This window comes from Calcarisporiella thermophila, assembly GCF_041956535.1.
Source record: "Calcarisporiella thermophila strain CBS 279.70 unplaced genomic scaffold VTP21scaffold_28, whole genome shotgun sequence".
Classification (NCBI taxonomy): domain Eukaryota; kingdom Fungi; phylum Calcarisporiellomycota; class Calcarisporiellomycetes; order Calcarisporiellales; family Calcarisporiellaceae; genus Calcarisporiella; species Calcarisporiella thermophila.
In genome coordinates, this window is record NW_027192218.1 from 279,692 (window position 1) to 302,104 (window position 22,413).

At 48.8% G+C, this 22,413-nt stretch overlaps 14 protein-coding genes across 14 annotated transcripts; 5 read left to right on the plus strand and 9 right to left on the minus strand.

Moving 5' to 3' along the window:
• Positions 1-121: 121 nt before the first annotated feature.
• On the minus strand, positions 122-1,714 carry VTP21DRAFT_6688 (uncharacterized protein; the record flags this gene model as incomplete). The annotated part of the gene is made up of 8 exons (XM_069397345.1): positions 122-192; positions 271-400; positions 472-621; positions 711-897; positions 967-1,085; positions 1,160-1,339; positions 1,409-1,542; positions 1,615-1,714. 8 exons carry the CDS (start codon positions 1,712-1,714, stop codon positions 122-124), a joined length of 1,071 nt encoding a protein of 356 aa, XP_069246838.1.
• Positions 1,715-1,905: 191 nt separating this feature from the next.
• Positions 1,906-3,338, plus strand: VTP21DRAFT_6689 (uncharacterized protein; the record flags this gene model as incomplete). The annotated part of the gene is made up of 7 exons (XM_069397346.1): positions 1,906-1,912; positions 1,975-2,106; positions 2,186-2,364; positions 2,428-2,476; positions 2,534-2,733; positions 2,818-3,075; positions 3,132-3,338. The coding sequence occupies 7 exons, from the start codon at positions 1,906-1,908 to the stop codon at positions 3,336-3,338; spliced, it is 1,032 nt and encodes a 343-aa protein (XP_069246839.1).
• A 579-nt stretch (positions 3,339-3,917) lies between these two features.
• On the minus strand, positions 3,918-4,226 carry VTP21DRAFT_6690 (uncharacterized protein; the record flags this gene model as incomplete). Its single annotated transcript, XM_069397348.1, has 1 exon — positions 3,918-4,226. One exon carries the CDS (start codon positions 4,224-4,226, stop codon positions 3,918-3,920), a length of 309 nt encoding a protein of 102 aa, XP_069246840.1.
• Positions 4,227-6,751: 2,525 nt separating this feature from the next.
• VTP21DRAFT_6691 (uncharacterized protein) lies at positions 6,752-8,619 on the minus strand (the record flags this gene model as incomplete). Its single annotated transcript, XM_069397349.1, has 2 exons — positions 6,752-8,207; positions 8,324-8,619. 2 exons carry the CDS (start codon positions 8,617-8,619, stop codon positions 6,752-6,754), a joined length of 1,752 nt encoding a protein of 583 aa, XP_069246841.1.
• Positions 8,620-8,746: 127 nt separating this feature from the next.
• VTP21DRAFT_6692 (uncharacterized protein) lies at positions 8,747-9,025 on the plus strand (the record flags this gene model as incomplete). Its single annotated transcript, XM_069397350.1, has 1 exon — positions 8,747-9,025. The coding sequence occupies one exon, from the start codon at positions 8,747-8,749 to the stop codon at positions 9,023-9,025; it is 279 nt and encodes a 92-aa protein (XP_069246842.1).
• Positions 9,026-9,237: 212 nt separating this feature from the next.
• VTP21DRAFT_6693 (uncharacterized protein) lies at positions 9,238-9,498 on the minus strand (the record flags this gene model as incomplete). Its single annotated transcript, XM_069397351.1, has 1 exon — positions 9,238-9,498. One exon carries the CDS (start codon positions 9,496-9,498, stop codon positions 9,238-9,240), a length of 261 nt encoding a protein of 86 aa, XP_069246843.1.
• Positions 9,499-10,907: 1,409 nt separating this feature from the next.
• VTP21DRAFT_6694 (uncharacterized protein) lies at positions 10,908-11,495 on the minus strand (the record flags this gene model as incomplete). Its single annotated transcript, XM_069397352.1, has 1 exon — positions 10,908-11,495. The coding sequence occupies one exon, from the start codon at positions 11,493-11,495 to the stop codon at positions 10,908-10,910; it is 588 nt and encodes a 195-aa protein (XP_069246844.1).
• A 646-nt stretch (positions 11,496-12,141) lies between these two features.
• VTP21DRAFT_6695 (uncharacterized protein) lies at positions 12,142-15,184 on the minus strand (the record flags this gene model as incomplete). The annotated part of the gene is made up of 5 exons (XM_069397353.1): positions 12,142-12,468; positions 12,583-13,536; positions 13,683-13,874; positions 13,967-14,506; positions 14,669-15,184. The coding sequence occupies 5 exons, from the start codon at positions 15,182-15,184 to the stop codon at positions 12,142-12,144; spliced, it is 2,529 nt and encodes an 842-aa protein (XP_069246845.1).
• Positions 15,185-15,819: 635 nt separating this feature from the next.
• VTP21DRAFT_6696 (uncharacterized protein) lies at positions 15,820-17,157 on the minus strand (the record flags this gene model as incomplete). Its single annotated transcript, XM_069397354.1, has 2 exons — positions 15,820-16,560; positions 16,639-17,157. The coding sequence occupies 2 exons, from the start codon at positions 17,155-17,157 to the stop codon at positions 15,820-15,822; spliced, it is 1,260 nt and encodes a 419-aa protein (XP_069246846.1).
• Positions 17,158-17,592: 435 nt separating this feature from the next.
• On the plus strand, positions 17,593-18,143 carry VTP21DRAFT_6697 (uncharacterized protein; the record flags this gene model as incomplete). The annotated part of the gene is made up of 4 exons (XM_069397355.1): positions 17,593-17,612; positions 17,683-17,869; positions 17,934-18,002; positions 18,069-18,143. 4 exons carry the CDS (start codon positions 17,593-17,595, stop codon positions 18,141-18,143), a joined length of 351 nt encoding a protein of 116 aa, XP_069246847.1.
• A 230-nt stretch (positions 18,144-18,373) lies between these two features.
• VTP21DRAFT_6698 (uncharacterized protein) lies at positions 18,374-19,416 on the plus strand (the record flags this gene model as incomplete). Its single annotated transcript, XM_069397356.1, has 5 exons — positions 18,374-18,682; positions 18,741-18,856; positions 18,936-19,077; positions 19,147-19,225; positions 19,301-19,416. The coding sequence occupies 5 exons, from the start codon at positions 18,374-18,376 to the stop codon at positions 19,414-19,416; spliced, it is 762 nt and encodes a 253-aa protein (XP_069246848.1).
• Positions 19,417-19,647: 231 nt separating this feature from the next.
• Positions 19,648-20,443, plus strand: VTP21DRAFT_6699 (uncharacterized protein; the record flags this gene model as incomplete). Its single annotated transcript, XM_069397357.1, has 3 exons — positions 19,648-19,743; positions 19,799-20,029; positions 20,102-20,443. The coding sequence occupies 3 exons, from the start codon at positions 19,648-19,650 to the stop codon at positions 20,441-20,443; spliced, it is 669 nt and encodes a 222-aa protein (XP_069246849.1).
• Positions 20,444-20,680: 237 nt separating this feature from the next.
• Positions 20,681-21,352, minus strand: VTP21DRAFT_6700 (uncharacterized protein; the record flags this gene model as incomplete). The annotated part of the gene is made up of 1 exon (XM_069397360.1): positions 20,681-21,352. The coding sequence occupies one exon, from the start codon at positions 21,350-21,352 to the stop codon at positions 20,681-20,683; it is 672 nt and encodes a 223-aa protein (XP_069246850.1).
• Positions 21,353-21,980: 628 nt separating this feature from the next.
• On the minus strand, positions 21,981-22,388 carry VTP21DRAFT_6701 (uncharacterized protein; the record flags this gene model as incomplete). Its single annotated transcript, XM_069397361.1, has 3 exons — positions 21,981-22,111; positions 22,179-22,232; positions 22,304-22,388. 3 exons carry the CDS (start codon positions 22,386-22,388, stop codon positions 21,981-21,983), a joined length of 270 nt encoding a protein of 89 aa, XP_069246851.1.
• Between the last annotated feature and the right edge of the window lie 25 nt (positions 22,389-22,413).

Genomic DNA, 22,413 nt, shown 5'->3' on the forward strand with positions numbered 1-22,413 from the left:
AAATATATATCTATCAATATAAATTAGAGGAAGAAAAAAAAACTATACAGAGGTGCACCTTTTACAGGCCAGAACAAATCAAACTATTTCCCAAGCAACGCGTGTTATTTTCTATATTCAGTTATGCAGCACCAAAGTCGAGTCGCCGCGCAATCTTGCGTGACTCCTCATCCTCCTCTTCTTCTCCTCCCTCTACATTTTCAAGGTTGAAAGAATCTTTAGGTAAGAGATACTAAATTGTTGCGAACTTTATTGCAGGGCATTGCTTACCAAGTGCCAGGGGATCATCGGCCTTCCGCTTCAACGAATTGGCCACTTTGGTAATCTCGGGCTTGTGTTTCGGGAGCTTTGAGGGCGGCGTGGGACGAGGTTTGTTTTTGAAATAAGGGTGATGAAGTGACTATCAGCGCAATTCAAAGCTTTAGTACACACATAGTAATTTAAGACTTGACAATCACAATGGAGACTTACATCCCGTGCACTAATCCGCTTGTTAGGATCGAATTGTAACATTTTTTCCAGCAGATCCAGGGCATCATTCCCCGCAGCGGAGAAGTATGTGCGCAATGGGACTTTGGGGAAAGTCTTGAAGGAAACATAGTCTGGAAGGTTGGTCATACCCTGTATCCGAGAGGCCGTAAATGCAAACACACATGCATATTAGCCAATGTATCGAAACAATTGCAAGAAAATTATCGGGGTTAGTTTACCGGCCAGTCCTGTTCTGTGGGTGTGCCTAGAGCGTGGAAAATCTTGGTGAGCTGGTCCATGTCTGAGTCTCCAGCAACGTAGGGCGTACGCAACATAAGCTCTGCAAAGATACAGCCAACAGCCCAAATATCAACTCCATAGCAGTATTCCTTTGCACCAAAGAGCAGTTCCGGGGAGCGATACCATCTGAGTCGCGAATATTAGAGCATTAACAAGACAGCCAAGGCGGATAAAGATGAAAAGAGGGGCGCTCACCTTGTAACGACCTGAGATGTCATATTCCGGTTTGGAAGCGCAAAGTCTCGCGCCAAGCCAAAGTCAGCAATCTTGAGCTCCCCACTGTGACTCAACAGCAAGTTGTTTGGCTTCATATCCTATACGAGGCACATCGTCATTCACTTAGTAAATCCAAGCATTGCCAACGAGTTGCAAAATGGTAAACAATTACTCTGTGTAATATCCAATTGCGGTGGCAGTGCTCCAGACCTCGTAGTGTCATGAGCATCCAGCTTTTGATATCGGCAGGCATAAACACTATACTCTTGTCTTTGATAATCATTTCTAGATCGGAATCTAGAAATTCAAGCACAAGATGGAGATTTGTCTTCATAGTATATACATCGATAAGCTAATATATGGTGTGAATAGGATGAGATATTGCATTCCTCCTTATGTTCCATCACGGGCGATAAAATACCTCAACAATATTTGGGTGTCGTAATTCTTGAAGAAACATAACCTCGCGTATTGCGGACATATCCAACCCCTCTTTGAGACGACCGACTTTGATTTTTTTAATGGCGACCTTTCTCCCTGAATCTTTCTGAGTACCTGTAAAAGCACGTATGTGTTATAATTTAGGGGAAGCAAGACGAATTGCACAACTGGCTCGCTAATTTATACCTTGGTAGACTACGGCATATGTACCCTCTCCCACTTTTTTATCCTTTTGATATTTTGCTGCGATTGCTGCGTTGGCATCTTGGGGGTCCACGATCTTCATTTTTTTTCAGCCGAAGTGCATGAATTTCTAGCAAAGGATCATTTAGAGAACGGAGACTACAAGTTTTGCAAAACTTTAGGGTCGATTCATTTTAGCGTGACTTAGAATTCGCGTAATCGTACAATTTTTCTGATTAGAAATTAATTCAACCTCGACTTTCACACCCGAATTATAGTATTAATTCATTCAAGATGTCTGGTAATATTACTCTTTGTGTTTACCCATCTGGACGGTTTCTGATGGCTTTCACACAATGATAGCGCTAACATATGCTGTTGAACGCGCCGTTGCGATCCAGGCTGTCCTCAAAGCAACGCAGGTTTGCCAAACAGTTTTTCAAAAACTCGTTACGGAGGAGACACTTACCAAAAAAGATAAATCACCAGTTACTGGTACAGTGTATATCCGTGTTAATTTATATGTGCATTTATTCTCATCTTTTAACTTGTGGTACTGGCTGACTTTTATTAGTCGCTGACTTTGGTGCACAGGCCGTGGTGAATTCTATACTTCAGCAGCACTTCCCAGGCGATCCAGTGGTAGGCGAGGAGGACTCGAAGGATTTGCGTGGAGAGGCAGGGAGAGCAATGAGAGAGAAAGTTCTCGACCTTGCAAACTCTGTCCTGGACGCACCATTATCTGAAGAAAAGGTGGGTTTTCTTAAGTGCTTCATGTCTTCCAAAAAGGTATCCTAAGATGTGTCTTTTCTTTAGTTGCTAGCTGCCATTGATATTGGCAATTCTCAAGGAGGACAAGCTGGACGTGAGTCGTTATTGTGCCTTTTTGCCCACACATCGACTGACCCGTCATTTTGTTTAGGTATGTGGTGCCTTGATCCGATCGATGGCACAAAGGGATTCCTCCGAGGCGATCAATACGCTGTGTGCCTCGCTCTCATCGTCGATGGGCGCGTGCGCTTGGGAGTGATGGGCTGTCCGAATTTGCCTGTTGACCTGAAGAACCCCGTGGGCGAACGCGGGAGCCTCTTCATTGCCGTGGAGGGGCAGGGTGCATTTCAGGTTTGGTCCCCTTCCTGTCTCTCCCCTCTACTCTACATTCCCTTTTCTTTTAAAGCATGCTCTAACCAATAATTTGTATGGCAGCGTCCATTCTCTTCGGACAAGGAAACACGTATCCATATGGCAGATGTGTCGAGTATTTCACAGGCCGCTTTCTGCGAATCCTTCGAGTCTGGCCACTCATCCCAGTCAGACTCTGCACGCATAGCAGAGCTGCTTGGAATTTCTAAGCCGCCCATTCGAATGGACAGCCAGGCCAAGTATTGTGCTATTAGTCGGGGAGACGCCGATATTTACCTCAGATTACCAGTGCCAGGGCTTGGATATGTCGAAAAAATATGGGTAAGGTTTGGTGTTTTGTTTGAGCTAATATACACTAACATTTGATTTCTTAAAAGGACCATGCCTCGGGGGATCTGTTAGTTAAGGAGGCTGGAGGAATAGTGACTGATATCCATGGCAAAGAACTTGATTTTTCTGTTGGAAGACTATTAAGCAAAAACAAAGGGGTTATCGCGGCCGCTGCGAAAATCCATCCACAAGTTTTGCAAGCGGTACAGACTGTTTTGCTAGGCAGCAGTGGAAAGGGTGGGAATAATTTGTAAGACGACATTGTTGTAAAAAATATGGCTGGAGTATGATTTCCTTTGCCAGCCCGGATATCATAATGGTTTGAGTGGGGTGTTTATCACTCCGTCTTCAAATTATTCTGTATTACTATCAGAGAAATATACACTAGCCTACTTTTTTGTTACCATACATGTTTTTTATAACGTTAAACCCCTACCCCGCGGAAAAAAGTTGTATGTGAAATTCATGATAATAGGTTGCTCTACTATATGTAGTGTGGTTCCCAACTTATTGACTCAAAATGATCCGCCAAAGTACTATACCTCTCATAGAGTGTAGCGGCTCATACTTAAGGAGACATTACTGCAAATCTATTTCTCAGTCAAAATAATGAGTTTCTCGCAACTTTACATATAGTGTGTCCCGTATTATATTTCTATTCGGAAGGAAAATGCAATCTCCTTCCTCGCTGTATGTTAAACTAGATCGTGGATTAGGTTTGATTGCGATGGCTGCTAAGATTCTAAATTAAATAGCTCTCAAAATTGATGGTCCAATGTCGCCATTAAAACGATCACTGTCGCTTTATTAGAGTCAAAGGAATATTTCAAAGGTTAACAGCGGACATCAGGGTGACAATGGTAGAATTTTAGGCTGGGCCAAGTCGCAATGTTGCCCCAACCTTCCCGATCGACACATCGAGAAAACCCGTTCCAGTCTGTAACGGTGCAGCTCCATGAGCCCAGGGCCTTCACCGAAAACTGTTTTCCATACGACTCCTCAGGGAACACGCCATTGTAGAGGCTATTGCCCGGAATTCCATTCCATTGTGTGCCTTTGAAGTTTTTCTTCGACCACACTGCAATGTCGGCAGCTGTACATAGCGTGGCAAGAAGAGGAAGGAGTAGGATTGCGATAAACATGCTTAATCAAAGAGTAGACAATCTAAATAGCGTGGATTCACCAAGAAAGCTTGCGCAAAAAGTAGAGGTTTTCTCAAAATAGCTTGGAAGTCTGCAGTAGCGAGCCTGGGATCCTGTAAGTTATGCTTTTTATATCAGCCCTCAACTCAGGTGAGCATGTATATGGTCTATATAGGCTCGTTATAGAAACTGAGTGAGTCATGGTATGCGAAAGTATTTGCGACTGAAAAGATTTTATAATTGTGTAATTTTATAGTTGTATAATGGTTGCAGAGTTAACTGAATATACTAGATGAAGGCGATGTTCTGCGGACCTAGTTTAAAATTGAAACCTTATTCCCCTTTCTAAAATGCTGCATGGCATTGGCCGTAGCATTGCTAAGTAAGCGCAAAGTAGAATATGGACTGATGGATAATACATTTCTCCACAGGACAGGTCGAGATTGGATTAGGTTGGATTCTCATGATAGCGTTGGGTGTTAAGGTTTCGATTGCAATGATCACAATAGCGTTTTGGGTCAAAATTAAGTTATTGCCAGAGCAAATTTGGAGTTTTGTGAGAGGAGTACCACTGAGAATGATTAGGTGAGCTGGCAATGTCGCGATAGAATAGAACAATAGAGTCCAGAAGCTAAATATTTTGATGGAAAGAAAATCGTTAATCAATTAGAATTAATTAGAGTCGACGCACGCTCCAATAATTTTTGTGGCTCATACAAAGATAGAAGTATCAAGAGAATACCTAGAAAAATAGATGCACGAGAGTAATCATCAACGGGAAGCTTCACCAGGCGCTATATTCCTACGATGAAGGCAATTCACAATATTCAACGGCTGTGATGTTAAACTTTGGTCTGTATCAACCTCGCTACAATAATTGTCAATAAATAAAGGGCATCGAAGGATGCAGTGGCATAAAGAAACGTTCGCGCTCCTCTCTAACCTTTACTCTCACTTGTACAAAAGGAGAAAATGCAGAGAAGCACGAGCGTTTTATTGTGTATCCTTAGTGAATATTTTTGCACGAAGATTACTAGAAGGAGGAGAGATATCATTCAAGAATGCTGAAATCAAGTTTGAGGGAGGTTCCCTTCAAATTTTCTACTGCTATTGAAACTTAATTACAGAAATAGTTGTAATAGATTTCAGGATAAAACCGATAAAATGGAAAATACACATCATAGGTTTTGCGCTATACCATTTACCCCATGTATACTATGCATTAGTCATGAATATACGTTGAACTCTGTTAAAGATCTCTTGCAACCATGCTTTTTTTATTAGTAGTAAACTGTAAAGTATCTCAGTTCTTCTAGCAGTGCCAAGAGAATGAGTACCAAATGTATATGACCATTGGAAGAGGTATGGTATTAAAATTGAAGCTTTAAACTAAATTGTGACCAATGTCTCAAATTTGTTGAATGTGAACTCAACTCTGAAAATTTGAATAAAGATGTAGAAAATCAAAATTTTCCCTGTCAGCATATAGAGGCATGGTTCTTTAGGCATCCGAAAATTATCCTTCAATCGATATTACTCTCTCCTTCCCCACAAAAGCACCCTGCGAAAAATCACAATCTCTTCAAGAACCTTTTGAATTCGGCACCAGAAAACCAATGTAAATGAAATCTCGCTTTGGATTCCCTATTTTGCTTCTGCTGCTTATCGCGTTGGCGGGAGCAGATGTCGTGGTTGACCTTTAGAAAAATCGCTATGGGTATGATTATCTAAAGCGACTTACTATCGGGACAAACACTTGTTTGGGGATCAGCGGCTGGCATCGCGATCATTTGTGCGGCATTAGTATACCACCGCCCGGAAATTACTGCTGCAATTACTTGTTTGGGGGTGCCTGTTTCGGCGACAACCGTATTTTACGTATTTCCAATGGCAAGGCTAATGTCTATAGTTGGGTAGCGATTTATGGAATCACCTGCAACGAACACCGTTAGTCAAGTATTGAGGATTATGAACCCACTCGGCATATTTGTCAAAACAGAAAATAATAATTATACACCATGTCCAACGGTGTTTGAATACGTTGACCATTTTAATAATAAACACCGGCTGTTGAGAATACTTATCGGATTTTTTTTTATTATGAGCAATGAATTAAAGATATGTCCTTAGAGATACTTTTATTCAAGATCACAAAGATAGTGCTGATTGACCATGAAAACACAATAGATCTAGGTATGCGAAGTGTTACATGATATCATGCGTGCTTGCTTAATGCGTGATAAAAGGGATTTTTTTTATCAATGAGCTGTGCTTAAGGGATGATGTACTACATTCTTCAGTTCAACTATGGATTCATTATGTAATAGGGTATTTGCCTTAAAGCACCCTTTTCTTGCGTAGGTCATGTAAAGTACGTTTCACAGTTTCATTGGATCAGAGTTAAAGGAGTCTCTATTGCAAACGCACTATTTCACAACAAGGAAGAAAGAATCGGAGAATAATTAGGGGTTTGTTAAATACAGAGGAGAACTAATGGTATAAATAGAGGGAAGGCATAACATTGCTTAGGCAGCGGTGGCGTTGCGTTTGCCCGTGACCGAGGAGGTGTCCTCTCCGAAGAGGGCGATGACGTGGGCAACAGCCTTGGTGTTCTGCTCCAACAGAGTCTTGTTGACGTTGTTGATGTCGTCGCAAGCCAAGTGGTAGCAGGCGTCGTAGGCTTTGCCGGCCACGCCACCGTAGATGGCCTGTTGCTCTTGAGTCTTAATTCCTTCACCACCGGTGATCAGACCGCCAGTGGGGATGTCGATGAACGAGTAGGTGTCGGTGTTGGCATAGGGGCCGGGAATGCTTTCCGCCGGGATATTTTTGGAGCGGAAAAAGTCCTCGAACACCTTGGTGATGACCTCGGAGCCTGGGGCGAGGGTGGCGTTACCGACATCCTTATTGTAGATCGAGTTGCGGCCATTGGGAGAGCCGATCATGTCAAAGTTGAGGTACAAGGCAAGCTTTTTCTTCTCCTCGGGCGCCAAGTTCTTGACGTAGTACTGCGATCCCAAGAGGCCGTACTCTTCGGCCGTCCACCATGCCACGCGAATCTTGTTCTTGGGCTTGTAGTCAGCACCGAGCTGCTTGACGACCTCGAGCAAAGCCACAGTGCCGGAGGCGTCGTCATTGATGCCGGCGCCGAAGGTCACTGAGTCCGAGTGGGCTCCGAGCAACACGACGTTGTCCTCGTTGCCCTCCTTTGTCTCGGCGAACACGTTGTGTGAGACATAGTCGGTCACCTCATTGGCAATCTCCAGGCTCACGGGGGTTGTGACATTGGCGAGTGCAAGTCCAGCGTTGAGCGGCAGGGTGCCGACCGGGATGGTGACGTTGGCGCCCCAGTCGGACAGACGGGTCGAATAGTACTTGTCGGCCGAGTTGATAATGATGGCGCCCACGGCACCTTGGGACTGAGCTTTCAAGACCTTGACGGTCAGGTTGCAGCCGCCGCGCGGGAACAGGGCAATCTTCCCGGTCACGTTGACCTCCTTGTAGTTGGGGTCGTCACAACCGGCGTAGACAGGGTGGGTATTGTTGCGGAGCAAGGCAACTGGAGCCTCGACCTTTCCGGAGGGAGTGTAAGCCACGCCGAGGAAGCTGGTCACATTGACGGAGGCGGGGGCGGTGAGTTTCTGCTCGGAGATGTGCGAGACCTTGGAGGGGAATTCCTGCAGCGACACCTTCCAGCCAGCGGCCTCGGACTCAGCGGCGAGATACTCCACCGTCCTCTCGTGGCCCTTGGAGAAGAAGACACGCGTGGGGTTGCCCTCGCTCTCCTTGGCGAAGTCGTTGAGCTTGACCAGGTGGGCAAAAATGTTGTCTGCGTTGATCTTGTTGACGATCCAGTCGGTGTCGGTTGGCTTGGCGACGTCGACGGGGGCGGCCATGACGACAGCGGCAGCAGCCAGCAGGGATGCGGTAAGAAGCTTCATTATGAGTAAGGTGGCGGGGGCTCGAGACTCGTGTGAACGGCTGTATACAACCAGCGGCAAGAAGAGGAGGGAACCTTGGGTGGATTTACAGTTTTTTGCACTCAAAAGTCGAAATGGCGCCCTTTTATAAAGGGGGCCGCGGGCCACGAACCTTACATTGCAAGTGATTTGATTTGGTGTGCTGGGGTGCACAATGGTAAGTTGCTAAAGTATTCCCTTATCCAGCCAGAGTTTGTGCCCTCGCTAATGGTGACATGAAAATTGCGGCATCGCCAGGCACGCAATATTGCAAAATTTTGCCATCGCAAAAAGGAAAGGCCCATCCCCCGTTTGTCAGCAGCGAGCGTGGCCGTCGCCTTCGGACATACCAGCCGCCTTGGCCGTGGATGGCCTTTGGGCACGACGACGCCGGCCCTCTTCAGGCCAAGCATGTCACACGTCGCTTCCGCCATGGTGTCGAGCGATCTGCACCTAGGTAGCATTGTGCTTGGGCATCGCATCTCCTCAGCGGCCCTCCGCACATATATGTCCACCCCTCTTCCCTGATTATGCCCGTCTCCGTGAGAAAATTCGTGCTACATGGTAGTCTCGTGCTCCCATGGTGCCATCGCCCTCTGCTCGCCCGTCTTATGGCTACTTTCAAAACAATCCTCAAACGATAGCCAGTGGCACCACTGCAACTTAAGGCCTCCTTGCAATGCAACCATCCCTGATGATTGCTACCAAGGCCGGTTTCCGCAGGCTCCCAAGCAGCACAGTCCCATGATTAGGCAAGGTTTGGCACGTGCGCATCCTCTCCCACCGTCACGAGTCGCCGCATCCCTGGGCCATGCAAGGAGATATGGAGCAGCTGGATAGCCAGTTGTAATGATGCAATGGACCCTTCTTTGCTCCAACCCTCACCCCACCTACCAAGGCTGCAAAGGTCGTTTATTTTCCGCTCGGTCCTAATCAATTGCGCCATCCTCCACCGCTCACCGTCTGTGACTTTGCTCTGTGCTACCCGGGAAAAATCCCACGTTTCAACACCCGCCGCGATTCTCCACGAGTCTTCCTCCTCTACGGAATTTCTACAGCGGCGGGGTGCGGTCACAGAAAAGCGAGCCAAATGGCTTGCCCGTGCTACGTGGGAAAGTTGAGAGGGTGGCATGGCAACCGAGCACCCCCCTCCACTCCTTGGGGGAGCGAGTCGTTGGGCGGCCAATTTCCCGAGCTCGGCCGAAAAGTCTAGATTTCAACAAAGCATGGTGCGCAGATGTTAGCCCTGGGAGCCTTCGCCCATCGAGCTCTAAAAGTTTGGAATGGTGAGAATGGGTAGAATAGATTTCCATTTGAAAATAATGATTGGGTTTTCGATTTAAGGACTGTGAGTTGGGAAACCAAAAACATCTCCCACATAATTAAAACGCATCCAAATCATCTGAATATTGGCCGCGGTTCTGTACTGGCATGTTTAGCATTTTCTCATAGTTGTGCCTTATTTTATCTTGTGGGCAACGTCAGGTGTGAAAAATTAGAATTCTTCGTATAAGGTTCATAAAAAGAATACAAAATAGGCTTATTGAAATAGCTGCGTGATTTAATTCTAAAACCTTAGACTAAATTGCGTGCATGATATTGTGGCTGCGTGCCATGGTCAATGCTTCTAGTAGATTCCTCTATATCCGAAGACTCTTGAATGAACCTTTGCTAATACGCAAGTTGGCGCCCCAAGCGTTACAAGGAGGTTCGAGGGACAAGGTGGTCATAATATAGGCTATACCTGTGAATTGTCTAAACAAGACCTGTAGGTATCTGCCGTGGATGAATTCAAATAGATTAATACAAAAGTAGGCCAGGTATGCTTCAACATTAGAGACTCGAGCGAGACAACTATTCGAGTGGGATATTTTCTACCCAGTTCTAATTTTGTCTGCGTAGATTTGGTACACCATGAATCACCCTTAGTGTCCTCTTTTTTCGAATCCAGCTAAGCCAGGCCTCCTCTGTCGCTAATAATCCATCATTTACTCTCATTTGAGGATATACATGCCGTCGGGCAAAAATTAAAATAGCCCTGACGCCGGCGTTGCTCGGCAATAAACAGGTCAGCTCGATGCCCGGCTGATTGGTTTGCCAGTGTGCTCCCACCGTATTGGAGGGATAAGAGCCTTGATTAGTAAGACAAAACTGTATTCCTCCCGCGGGTTGATGCCACTTGTTTATTTCTAAACAACGTCACTTCATCCCTAGGGAAGAGCCGCTGAAAATAGATCTTGCCAATCTGCGGTGTGAATTCTGAATATCCTCGGAGTCCCCGCACTGGAAAATTCATCGCCAGATTCCCCGTTGTTCCTGAATTTTCGCTAGACGAATGGGCACAAGTGTGCAATATTAAGTAAATAGGCTCGAGACCCTAGTTATCGATATCCAAGCCATCTCACCTAGGTTGAGCCAAGTAGGGTGTGGAGAATGGCTCCGCGGCTAGAAGTTGAATAGGACCTACCGTATACTCGAAGCAAGAGATAACACTGCCGCGCCGGGCAGAGTCGCGGCCATTTGGGACCCAAAGCTATTTTATTGAAACTCCTCAAGAAAACGGAAGAAGCAAAAACTGGGGGGGGGGGGAGGGGAAGGCAATAATCTACAAGAGAATTTTGTATTTATCTTTTGGATATTGAAATAAAAAATGAAGAGGCAAAACAAGACATTAACCACACTACTAATACTATATTTACTGTACATTCACACAGTCTAACCCTCACTCGTAGCCCAAGCAATGCCGGACACGCCGTGTCGGGGTCTGGGGCGACATGTCTCCAAGCTCTTTTCTCCTTCTCTTTTCCCCCTCGTCGCCGTCGAGATGGGGAAGGGGCAGCATGACGCCCAGCGAGCCGCTTTCGTCCTTGGCCGCTCTCTGCAAAGCCTTCAGGAGCGACTGGCTGTCATTTCGCACAATGTTGGAGCGCGGGCTTGGAGAGGGAGGGGCCGTCCAGCCGGCGCCCTCTTCATCCCCGGATTCCTCTGCCTTGGGTGGCTTTTGGCTGGTGCTTGCGGGCCTGCGGGTGGGGGTTCGAGGATCATCGAATAGCCGGCGCGCAATCCGGTTGCGTTCGGTCCAGCGCCTATCCACGGAGAAGATGTCTGCTTTGTGGGATTGGGCCTGGGTCCTCAGAGAGCGGGAGAGGCCGAGGGGGCGCCTTGAGTGGGAATGCGAGGCATTAGATGGAATGAGCGATGTCGGCGTGAGGGGGAATGAGGTCGTGGAATGGATGGGCGTGATCCGGATGGGATGCCGAGGGAAGCTGTGGCGGGCTGGAGATGACGACTTGGAGGGTGAGAGCCGCATTGCGATGGCGGGATGCACTAGTTGATGCAGATGCTGGACAATGATGAGAATTCGGCTTGAGGCGGGGGGGGAGGGGGAGAGAGAGGGCGGGAGGAGAGGAAAAATTTTTCGCGTTTTAGGGAAGGGGCGGAGAACAGGAGGGGCGGGTCTCCTGAGGAAACCTTGTTCGCAAGACGCGTCGCCGGCCATTGGCTCCGGCGAGCAGTCCTAATTTCGCTCGAAGCCCCCAAAGGAAGGCAGGCACGCTGCAATATGCCGAGAAAGGCAGCACGCGCAGTCACGCGTGGAGCGGTGTATCCAACCGAGGCCCAGGATGCTGGGTCCGATTGAGGGGTTTAAGTGAGTTAAGGTTGTGTGGGAGTCAAGATGACACGCCCGTGGTTGCTTTGTGCTCGGCCCAGCGCTGCAGGATGCTCCGCCCGAGCCTGGCAACGCGGGCGGCCGCAGCCTCGGGTTGCACGCCCATATCCCTGCTGCGCGTATTAGAGGTGGGTTTTATTAACAGTGTAGAAGCGTATGGTCCAAAGGGACAATGGGGCCCCTTCTTCTCATTATGACAATTCACATTCAGCCGACCGCGTCGGCGCCCCCTCTGCACCACTCCCCTTCCCCTCTCTCCCCGCCAGCCTCCAAGCAAGCCCCCTTCTCAGAACAGGTATACTCGCCCCGCTAGTGGCACCTCCATGGCGGGTTTGCATTCGCAGTCTGCGCCGTCGGCCGTGACCGCATAGGTCTCTGGATCCACCCGCATCGCCGGCAGCGCATCGTTCAGCTTCATGTCGCTCTTCCGCAGTCCGCGGCAGCCCCGCACCGCCTCGACCCGCTTTCTGAGGCCGTATTCGCGGCGCACGGTGGGGAGCGATGCCTGGCTGACAAAAGCAATGCTGGTGCGTGCCGCGGCCATGGGGCGCGCACCAAACATCGGGCGGAGAAGGCGGGGCTGGGTGGTAGGAATGGAAGCGTTTGCGTCGCCCTAAAAAGGGAAAAGAGTGGGTGGGTGGGGAGGGCAGAGATGAGCAAATCAAGCTGAGGCGGGCGCTGGAGCCAATGGAGGGCAGCCACCGCCGCGTGTCAGCATTGCGCTTACCATGTTCGCCCAAGCGATAAAGCCGCCCTTGATGACCAGGTCCGGCTTGGTTCCAAAGTGTTCGGGCCGCCACACGACCAGATCGGCCAGCTTCCCCGCCTCCACGCTCCCGATGACGTGCGCAACCCCGTGGGCGACGGCCGGGTTGATGGTGTATTTGGCAATGTAACGCCGCACTCGGAAATTGTCCGCCTTGCGATCCGCCTCCGTCTCCCCCGGCCCAAGCAGGGGGCCGCGTTGGTCCCGCATCTTGCTCGCAGTCCTCCAGGTGCGAGCCACCACCTCTCCGATGCGCCCCATGGCCTGCGAGTCCGAGCTGAGCATGCTGATGGCGCCGATGTCGTGCAGGATGTCCTCGGCCGCGATGGTCTCGGCGCGAATTCGGCTCTCGGCAAAGGCAATGTCCTCGGGCAGGTCGCGGGACAGGTGGTGGCACACCATCAGCATGTCGAGGTGCTCGCTCAGCGTGTTGTGGGCGTAGGGCATGGTGGGGTTGGTGGACGAGGGCAGAACGTTGTCGGCCCCGCACACCACGAGAATGTCGGGCGCGTGGCCCCCGCCCGCCCCCTCCGTGTGGTAGGTGTGGATGGTGCGGCCCTTGAAAGCGTTCAGCGTGTGCTCCACAAACCCGCTCTCGTTCAGCGTGTCTGTGTGGATCGTCGCCTGCACATCATACTCCTCGCACACGCCGAGGCACGTGTCAATGGCGGCAGGAGTCGTGCCCCAGTCCTCGTGCAGCTTGAGCCCGATCGCCCCGGCCTCAACCTGATCGCGCAGGGCCTTTGGATCGGAGCAGTTCCCCTTTCCTGTAAACCCAAAGTTGAGGGGAAGATCGTCGGTCGCGGCCAGCATAAGCTCCATGTGGCGCCGGCCTGGAGTGCAGGTGGTGGCATTGGTGCCCGTGGCCGGCCCTGTGCCGCCCCCTATTAGGGTCGTGATGCCATTGGAGAGGGCCTGTCAAGAAGGGGGAGAGGGGTTAGGTACGGGGTCGACGGCCCTTTGAAAACAAATAGGGGTGCGGGTGAGCGGAGGCGGGATTGGGCTTCCCATGGCCCGCCCATCCCCTGCCCTAAGGGTTATGGTAGACTTGGGGATTTTACCTCTTCTGCTAATTGCGGACATATGAAATGCACGTGCGCATCGATCGCGCCCGCGGTCACAATGGCGCCCTCGGCAGCTATCACCTCGGTGGTTGCGCCGATATACAAGTTCGGGTGGACCCCTTCCATGATGTCCGGGTTGCCCGCCTTGCCGATCTCGATGATGATGCCATTCTTCACGCCAATATCGGCCTGATAATTAGACGCCGGGGAGCGCATGTTAGGTCACATGCAAAATAAAGTCAATCGCTCTGTTTAATCCAAGGTAGGAAGGAGAGGTATACTTTATAGATCCCCGTGTAGTCGAGAACGAGGGCGTTGGTCAGCACCAAATCCAACGCCTCCGCGTCCCCTATCCCCGTGCATTGTCCCATTCCATCGCGGATGACTTTTCCCCCACCAAACACACACTCGTCGCCGTAGACGGTGTAGTCCCGTTCCACTTGGACCCACAGGCTCGTATCGCCCAGTCGTACCAGATCACCCGTCGTGGGCCCGTATCGTTGGGCGTAGGACGCGCGGTCGATCTGGTGCGGCTCGATCGCCTCCACCCTGTCGCGCTGTGGCTGGTGTCCATATCCAAGCGCATGGATCCGCTCCATGATTTCGGGGAGACGCGAGGGGCAAACGGGACCGGAGGCGAGGTTGTTTCCACCACGAATGATGGCCCTCCCGCCGATGGCCACTAGGTTGACGATGCGCGTGTCGCCGGGCTCGAAGCGCAGCGCCGCTCCGGCCGGGATGTCAAGATGCATCCCATAGGAGAGCTCGCGATCGAATATGAGATTGGGATTGGTTTCTATGAAATGGTAGTGGGATCCGACCTATTGGATTTGCATTTCATACAGCCAAATTAGAGAAAGTACTCGGCACAGTGGGGAAGAGGGTGCCTGGGAACATCCGCCTGGTTCAGCGGTAGAACAAAGACAGGATGGGGAGGGGGGATGATAAATGATCGGAGATAGAACATTAAAGGATGACTTTACCTGCACCGGCCTATCTCCACTGTTGGTCACGCGTAGGGCAACTCTCCTTCTGCCTTCTCCAAGCACAATGCGTCCGGGCATGCTCACCACCGCACCCGGCCCTTTCTCCCAAGCTGCCTCCTCCTCCTTATCGTCGAGTTCCCCAAACACATCCGCACTGGGGGGCGGCAGAAAACTGCCATACAGGGCGCGCTCTATGTTCCCGTCGACCGTCGAGATGGGATTGTGCACGGTGATTAGAAATGTGCCGTCTTTGAAGGTGGATTCCACCTGCAGTTCGTGGAGGGTTTTCCACACGCCCGGCATCACATGCCTCCGCCCCAGGATTTCCCGCCCGATATCCATTAGCTCTGCCACGCTATACCTACCGTCTCTTGCCAACTCCATCATCACGGTGGCAAGCAAAGCGATTGCCTCCGTCTGATTCAGCTTCAGTCCGCGAGCAAGTCGCTTCTGTGCTAGAGAGCCGGCAAGATGCAGAGTGAGCTTGTCAAGTTCGCGAGGGATTAGCCGCATTAGCTATGGTAATGATTCGTTCCGCGCAACCCTTTTCTTATCTTTTCTTTATGACTAATGCTATCGGATCGTTCCGAATTCTCTTATCACGGCACTTCAGAGTAAAATTCGCGTAAGTTAATGGAAATAAAAAATTGAGTCGCGGAGATAAACACTGGTGGCACGAAGCCAAGACCTTTGATAGAAAATCCAATCTTAACAAGATGTCAGGAGGCCGAGTCTAAATTGCCGGACAAACGTGATAGAGTGAAAATCCAGAGGGCGGATATGGAAGTGATCCAGATCGACTAATCAATAAGTCTATATATTCTAAGCTATAACACAATAGTAACAAACACATAAATAAGCGTAGAGTAAAGGGGAAAAAAAAAAAATGCAAAGGAAACGTTTAAAATGATATCTACTTAAATGATATAGAGTGTATATAAATATTTAGAGAGAAGTAAGTCCAGCGTGTAGGAAGGGAGCAGAGGAGGAAAAAAAAATCCAAGGGAAGAAATTCCAAACGGAAACAAGTAGCGGTATAAATAAAAGCCTACAATAAAACAGCAGATATAAATAGAGTGAAAAGTATATATATAGGATCCAAGGGGGGGGGGAGGGGTAACTACACATAGAGCGAGCTTGAAATCGAGCTATTTTCGCTGGCTAGCTAAGCCCACCGATCTCCTCCACACAATGGAGCTTCTCAGACTCTGCCTTTTCCCCCATATTCCAAGCCGGTGCTTAATCGAGCCTGCGCTCGCTGCTCCCGTAGATTCTTCGCTCGAACTGGAGGAGCTCATTGGTCGGGAGGTTTCGGGAGCCGAGAACAAACCCGATCGCAGCTTAGGCGACTGCGGCGGAGATGCCAGAGCATCGTACTCCTCGTAGTCCACCTTCAGGAGCATGTGGCAGAATTCACGAACCATGGCTTCAAGGACGTGGAGATGTCTACGAGTGTGGGGGTTGCCGCGCGCACAAATGGTGGTCCACTCCTGCTCTAGGTAGCCGAGGAGAAAGCGGACCGCACGTGCACGCGCCTCGACAGAGTAGGAGGTGGAATGGCCGATCTCTCGCACCATCTGGGAATAGATCTCTCCCATGGCGAACTTTGCATAGCTCGTTTCCAGCAAGTTAAATACGGCTCGCTTCGCCGGCTCGAAGATGGTGGAGAGGTCTCGAGCAATGGATGGGCTACTGGAGGACGAAATCGCAGCTTCGCACGCGGAAAGGGTATCACTGATGGTCTTGCGCACCTCCTCGTCCACGTTCACCTCGAAAAAGTGGCTGCTGCGGTCAAGGTAGATGCTGTAGATGTGCCGCGCGGCCGTAAGCTGATGGGAGAGAGAGGTGTAGGAGAAGGCCTCGTATTGCTCGGCTTCTAGGAAGAAGAACTGGAATGGGGGAGAGATTTCGTTAGTGGGAAAGTGACTCGTGGAAACGGCTCCTCTTCCCTTCCAAGCTATGCTTACCAAGTTTTCGCTTGAGTACTCCTGCAGCAAGCATCTCAAAAAGTAGCAGAGCGGGATCTTGGACATAAGCATCGCCTTCAGGCCCTCCCGTTCGATTTCCTTGACGCAAACGTCTAACGGGGGCTCATGCCCAAAAAACCTCAGTAGCTTCCGGGCAGAATGGTCGATTCGACGCTTGTACATCCTCTGCATATCGAAGCTTGCAACGTTGTGGACGAATGTGGCGGCCAAGGGCGAGGTGCTGGTATTGCAGCCAAGGTTGAAGAGGGACGAGAGCGAGTGCCTTTGGTGGTCTTGAGAGGCCGATGAGCAGGGGGATTCGGAGATAGAGGAGTAAGAATTCCGCCGAGAATTAGAGATGTGGTGGTCTAGGGTGTCTATAGAAACGGTGGATGTGCGGCGCTTTGAGATGCGGTTGGAGGAGCGGGTGGAGGGAGCCAGGACCCCCTCAGGAGTAGAGTTGCGGGAGAAGAGCTTGCCATCGGGAACAAGGGAAATGACAGAACGGCGACGAGACATTATAGAAGGAATGGGAAGAGGAGAGTCTAATAACTTAGCATGGAGAAGAGGCTGAAGAGGGATCGAATGCTAGAGTCTCTAATTGATGGATGGCGCTCACAATCCAATTCTCCAAACGAACCGAATGCAAATGATATATATATATAGAAGGCACAGAAGAAAACAAAAGAACAAACATGCAAAGGGCAAGGCCTAGGACCAACGGTGGTTAACAAACTGCAGAAAGGGGAAGAGGGAGGGGGTGACTTTTGGTTTGGCAAGTTTGAGACCATCCAAATTGGACCCATACACACCATTGGTGCAATGTTAATTTATGTTACTTTGGCTAGGTTAGGTTGGGTGGGGAAGAGTGGTGGCGAGATGGTTCCGTAATCGTCAAAATCCGGTGAGGGGTCCAACCAAAGCTCTACACAATCCAAGCTCAGCAATCGCACCATGATCGGCAACTCCTCCGAGTAAGTAAGCTCCTTCATCTCCTTTCTCTGCCGCTTGTCAGCTATATTCACTTGCGCCCTTTTCTCATAGATCGCCGCCCGTCTCCCTCGCTCCCCCCAAAGATACCCCCTTCACCCTTGAAGAGCTCGCCAAGTATGACGGATCCGATCCGTCGCTGCCCGTGTATGTAGCCGTGAAGCGCACCGTGTTCGACGTGACAAACAACCCGGCCTATCGCGGTGGTTACAAGGTTTTTTGCGGGAAAGATGCCTCCAAGGTAAATAATCATCCGGGATGATCGTCTTCGCGTTGTAATTAGATCATTAAGTCCCCAATCCTAGGCGCTTGGAATGAGCTCGTTGGAGCCTGAGGATTGTGTGCCGGATTACAGTGGGTTAGATGAGTCCCAGGTAGGAAATTCGTCGTTTTATTTGTTTGCTAGATGTCTTTTGCTCAGTGGCCAACCAATTGCTTAGTTGAAGGTGCTTGACAATTGGCATGATTTCTTCAAGAAGCGTTACAACATCGTGGGGAAAGTAGTTGGCGTTTGAAAGACGAAGAAGAAAAAAAAATATTCGCTATGCATTAATTAGCTGCAAAGAATTTATATCCATCCTTTATAAGCAGTTCACCTTTTAAGTGGGAGTTGTAGATTCTAATGAAAATTATTCAATTTGTACGCGTAAAAGAAATTCTCGTTAGGACGCGTCTTTGCTCAAATAATTGATTTTTATCCTATTCTTGCCCCCACGCCCCCCCATATCTTCTCAAAACCACAAAAATGACCACACCGTTCTCGACCGGCTACAACATAAGCCGTGACTATTCAACTCTTGACGTGCGGCTTGCCGATCTCGGAAAGACTCGCGATTCCTTGTTTACTGCCTCTAGTCATGCTGCTAATATTTCTTCGGCATTGAAGACGGGCATGGAGATGGACAGAGAGCTGAAATTGATAGGAGAAGAATCATTATTTTCAGCTAGTGAGGCTACTGAGAGAGAGGAATCAGTCGCGGAAGAAAGTAGAGAGCAGGCCAATGTCTTTGGAATTGGATCCTTCGATCAAGTCTTTATCACAGAGGCCGATTTGGTAGCGATGATTTCAAATAACGCATGATGACAGGATTGCTAAGAATGCTTTGAATTAGGCAAGAGCTCAAGATAATTTACCCCAATCGTCTTCCCGTCCGACAATAACTGATGTTAATCATGAGGAGCATAAGACCAAAAATTGGGATGTGGACGACCCGGATGAAGAATACATGTAAAAATATTGGCCCTTATTCCAATATGTTCACGGCTTCTCAGCAATAAGCTCAATGCTCTATCTCTTTCTGTGTTAGTCTGCTTTATGAAGAAGCTTGCAAGCGGCGCGATGATGCTATTCGCAAAGCGACTGAAGAGTTTTCCGTGACAATCCTAAAGCTAAAAGAGGAGCTGTCACAGCGCAGTGAGAAGAGGGACAAGAGGAGGGAAGAGCTCTGGGTATGGTTAAAGAATCGTTTGTTTTCTGCACGCACAGACTGAGGAGTATCCTTTTTTTAAAATCATCAGCAAGCAGAGCTAATAGGCCAACCAGACACCACCTCAAGAGGAGAATGCCAACTCTGTTATGCAAACGAAGAGAGCCATAGTAATTAATATTTACATGTGAATTGGCCGCGAGTTTTTAATGACTTCTATTCCTTCTATCTCCTCGTCTCTCTAGTCATACATCCTTGCCGGCATCGTTTGTGCAGCGCGTGTTCTGCTCGTGTGCTAGAATTGGGCAAGAAATGCCCATGGGATCGCAGAGAGTTCTTGCAGATAGTTGAGCTACCCTAAATCATCACGGCTATGCGCCTCCGCCATTCTCTTGAAGTAATTTGTATATATCCACTTGTTTTTACCAAAATCAATCCATAATTTGAAGATGTGGCTTAACGGAATTTCGCACGCCTGTCAAATGAAGTTAAAAACGTGGGCGGTGAATTATTTTCCTTTCTATATTTTCATCTTTTGCCCAAAAAATACGAGTTAAAAAAAAAGCACCACTTCTGACATTAGGCATGCACCATGAACATTAACGCCATTCTAGACTCGTTTAAAAATGAGCAAGATGACTATTTAGATCATCTCTACGATGTCTTAGAGGTTGCGCCCTCTTCCACAGTAAGTCGCAGAACAAAGCTCCAGCTTACATTTGTCATAATGTATTATAAATTAGTTCGACCAAATAGCTGCCGAATACAAGGTAAAAGCCCTTGCTACGCATCCCGACAAACAGGGACATCTCTCTCCCGACGAGAGGCTAAAGCTGCAGCGGAAATTTGAACAAATTACCGTTGCCTACCGCATCCTCCACGATCAGGAAGAAAGGGCAGCCTATGACAAGTGGAGGCAAAGCGGGCTGAGGATTCCATACGCCGTTTGGAGGAGGTTGGGGAGCCATGCACAAGTATATTTTCTCTTTGCCTGTATCCAATTCCGGCATTCCATTTCTAACACTTACTTCTAACTCAAACTGTAGTCAGTACATTGGCAATCACTCCCTGCTCAATCAGCCATCACCAATTTTTCGCATTCTGATCATCAACCAACCGTCCCTTCTGTCACTGGAGACAAACCGAGCTCCGAAGCATCCATCAAATCGTATTCTTCAGATGAATCCACTAGCCCCGCTCCAGCAGCCCCAGTCAACACCAATACCACCTCGTTCGCTCGACCAGCCCCCACGGTGGCAACCCAGCATTTTGCTACGGGTAGGGGAGGGGACGAAGCGCATCAGACCTATGAGACCGGAAAAACGGCTTGGATATTTGAGGGTAGTCATGAAGATTTATATCGCAAATTTAAAAACTACGAGATTTAATTTCATTCAACCGTGCAGTACTCTCACGCCCATCACCTTGTAATCTATTACATGTTTTTTCACCCGCTTATATCATTTCTATTTTAACTCCTTTAATTCAGTAAATGGGCCTGTTCATAACGTTCTTTATTGTATAAGCTCATAGGTGTCCCCCCTCCATATCAGATACCAGATTGAAAAAAATACGGAAAACTTTAAACCTATCCCTAAAATCAGTCGTGGGGGGAACCTGGCCTCCTAATATATCCATCCACCATAAGGAAGCCCGCACTCGTATCCACCCCATCCCAAGTAGGCATCCTCAATTCCGTATCCTCCGAAGGGGGTGCCATACCTAAAGCAGTCGCATCCAACATCACCGTATCCCCAACCGCCGAATCCATGGCAGCGCTTCATGTGCGTCGTACTGACGGCAGCAGTATTAAATGTGTTGGCACTGTTTTTGGCGGTGGTGGCCTCATTGGCAACTACGTTGGCCGCGAGGTTTGCATCGTGGCTGAAGCGATTGTTTACGTTGGCCGCATTGAGCTGGAAAGCACTATTGAAGAAGGCCGGGAATCCCCATCCCCCTCCCCAGATGTGGGGCGATCCATAGCAATTCCGGCGCTTAAGGGTCGCCGTGTTGACACTCCCGACATTGAAGGTGTTTGCATTGCTGTGGGCATGGGTTGCTTCGTTGGCTTTAACGCTGGCAGCAAGATTCGCATCGTGGCGGAATCGGTTGTCTACATTGGCAGCATTGGCGTAGAACTGGTTGTTGGCAAAAAATGGGAATCTCCCGATGTAGGGGGCACCGTAGCCAATCATACGTTTGTCAATCTCTTCTGCACGTGCAATGGGGGCAGCTTTTATAGGAGTGGCAGCAAGTGTAAGAAGGGAAAGGATGGTAAAAGTGACGATGGATCGCATGGCGTCGAAGTGCTTTATCCTAGTGTCCTGAGTTATCTCGATGTGATTTATTGAACTGTGGGGAGTATGTGAACTTGAAGGAAAGGGGGGTGCCATCGCCTTTTTATATGACCCTCAGACACACCTAAATTCTATTACGCACAGATATCTATCAGTCGGTTGCATTGGAGTGATAAATCAGACACTTTGGGGTGTCAAACTCTGATATTAATAGCCGGATCCAAGACCTGATATATTATTGTTTTTCATTCACAGCACTGCACCCAATTAAACAAGATTTTAAAAGAAACCACAACGGTGTATGTAGAAGTATAAGGAAACATTAGGCTAGATGGTGTAGATAATGTATAGATGACATGTAGAGGATGTATGCAATCGCATGTTTATGTCGATACTTATTGTAACAAGGAGGAGATCAATAAATCCTACTGGGAGATGGGAGTGGGTGGCCTTGGTTTGAGAAACGTTAGTATAGGCAGAGCAACTTTCCACTCGCTCTATGATAAACTAGCTAGCTGTCTGCTGAGCGCCTTCCATTGAGGAAGGCAAGTACTGCAAGTAAAATACAAATAAAACATAACTCCAAAGAGATTCTATTTCTTCTATTATACAAAGAAACCCTCGTGATTCAGAAATCAAGCACAAGCTGAAGTCCAACCTTCTCTAAATGCTCCACTTCCACTTTTCCACCAGTGACATTGCCTTCCTGAGATGAGGGAACTCGGTATCGCGCTACCTCAGCTGAGCGATGAATCGCCTCTATCAATGCAATAGATCAGGATATATACAAGCAATGATTAGGGCATATTCCGAAAAAAAAAGGTACCGAGTGCGAAAAGGCGAAGATATTCCGCAGAGAGCTGCAATGCTTCCTTGTTGACTATGATAATTGAGGAGGGTCTTGAGAATCACGGAAATAAATCGCGTTAGGGAATGTTTTCCTATATTTACTCTTCGTTCCTGGCTCTTTCCAGGCAGACTTGAAGATGGTATGGACCGTTTCTGGTTTAAATCGTGAAGCATCCTCTGACTCCATTTCTCTTGATCGTCTAGGAAAATGA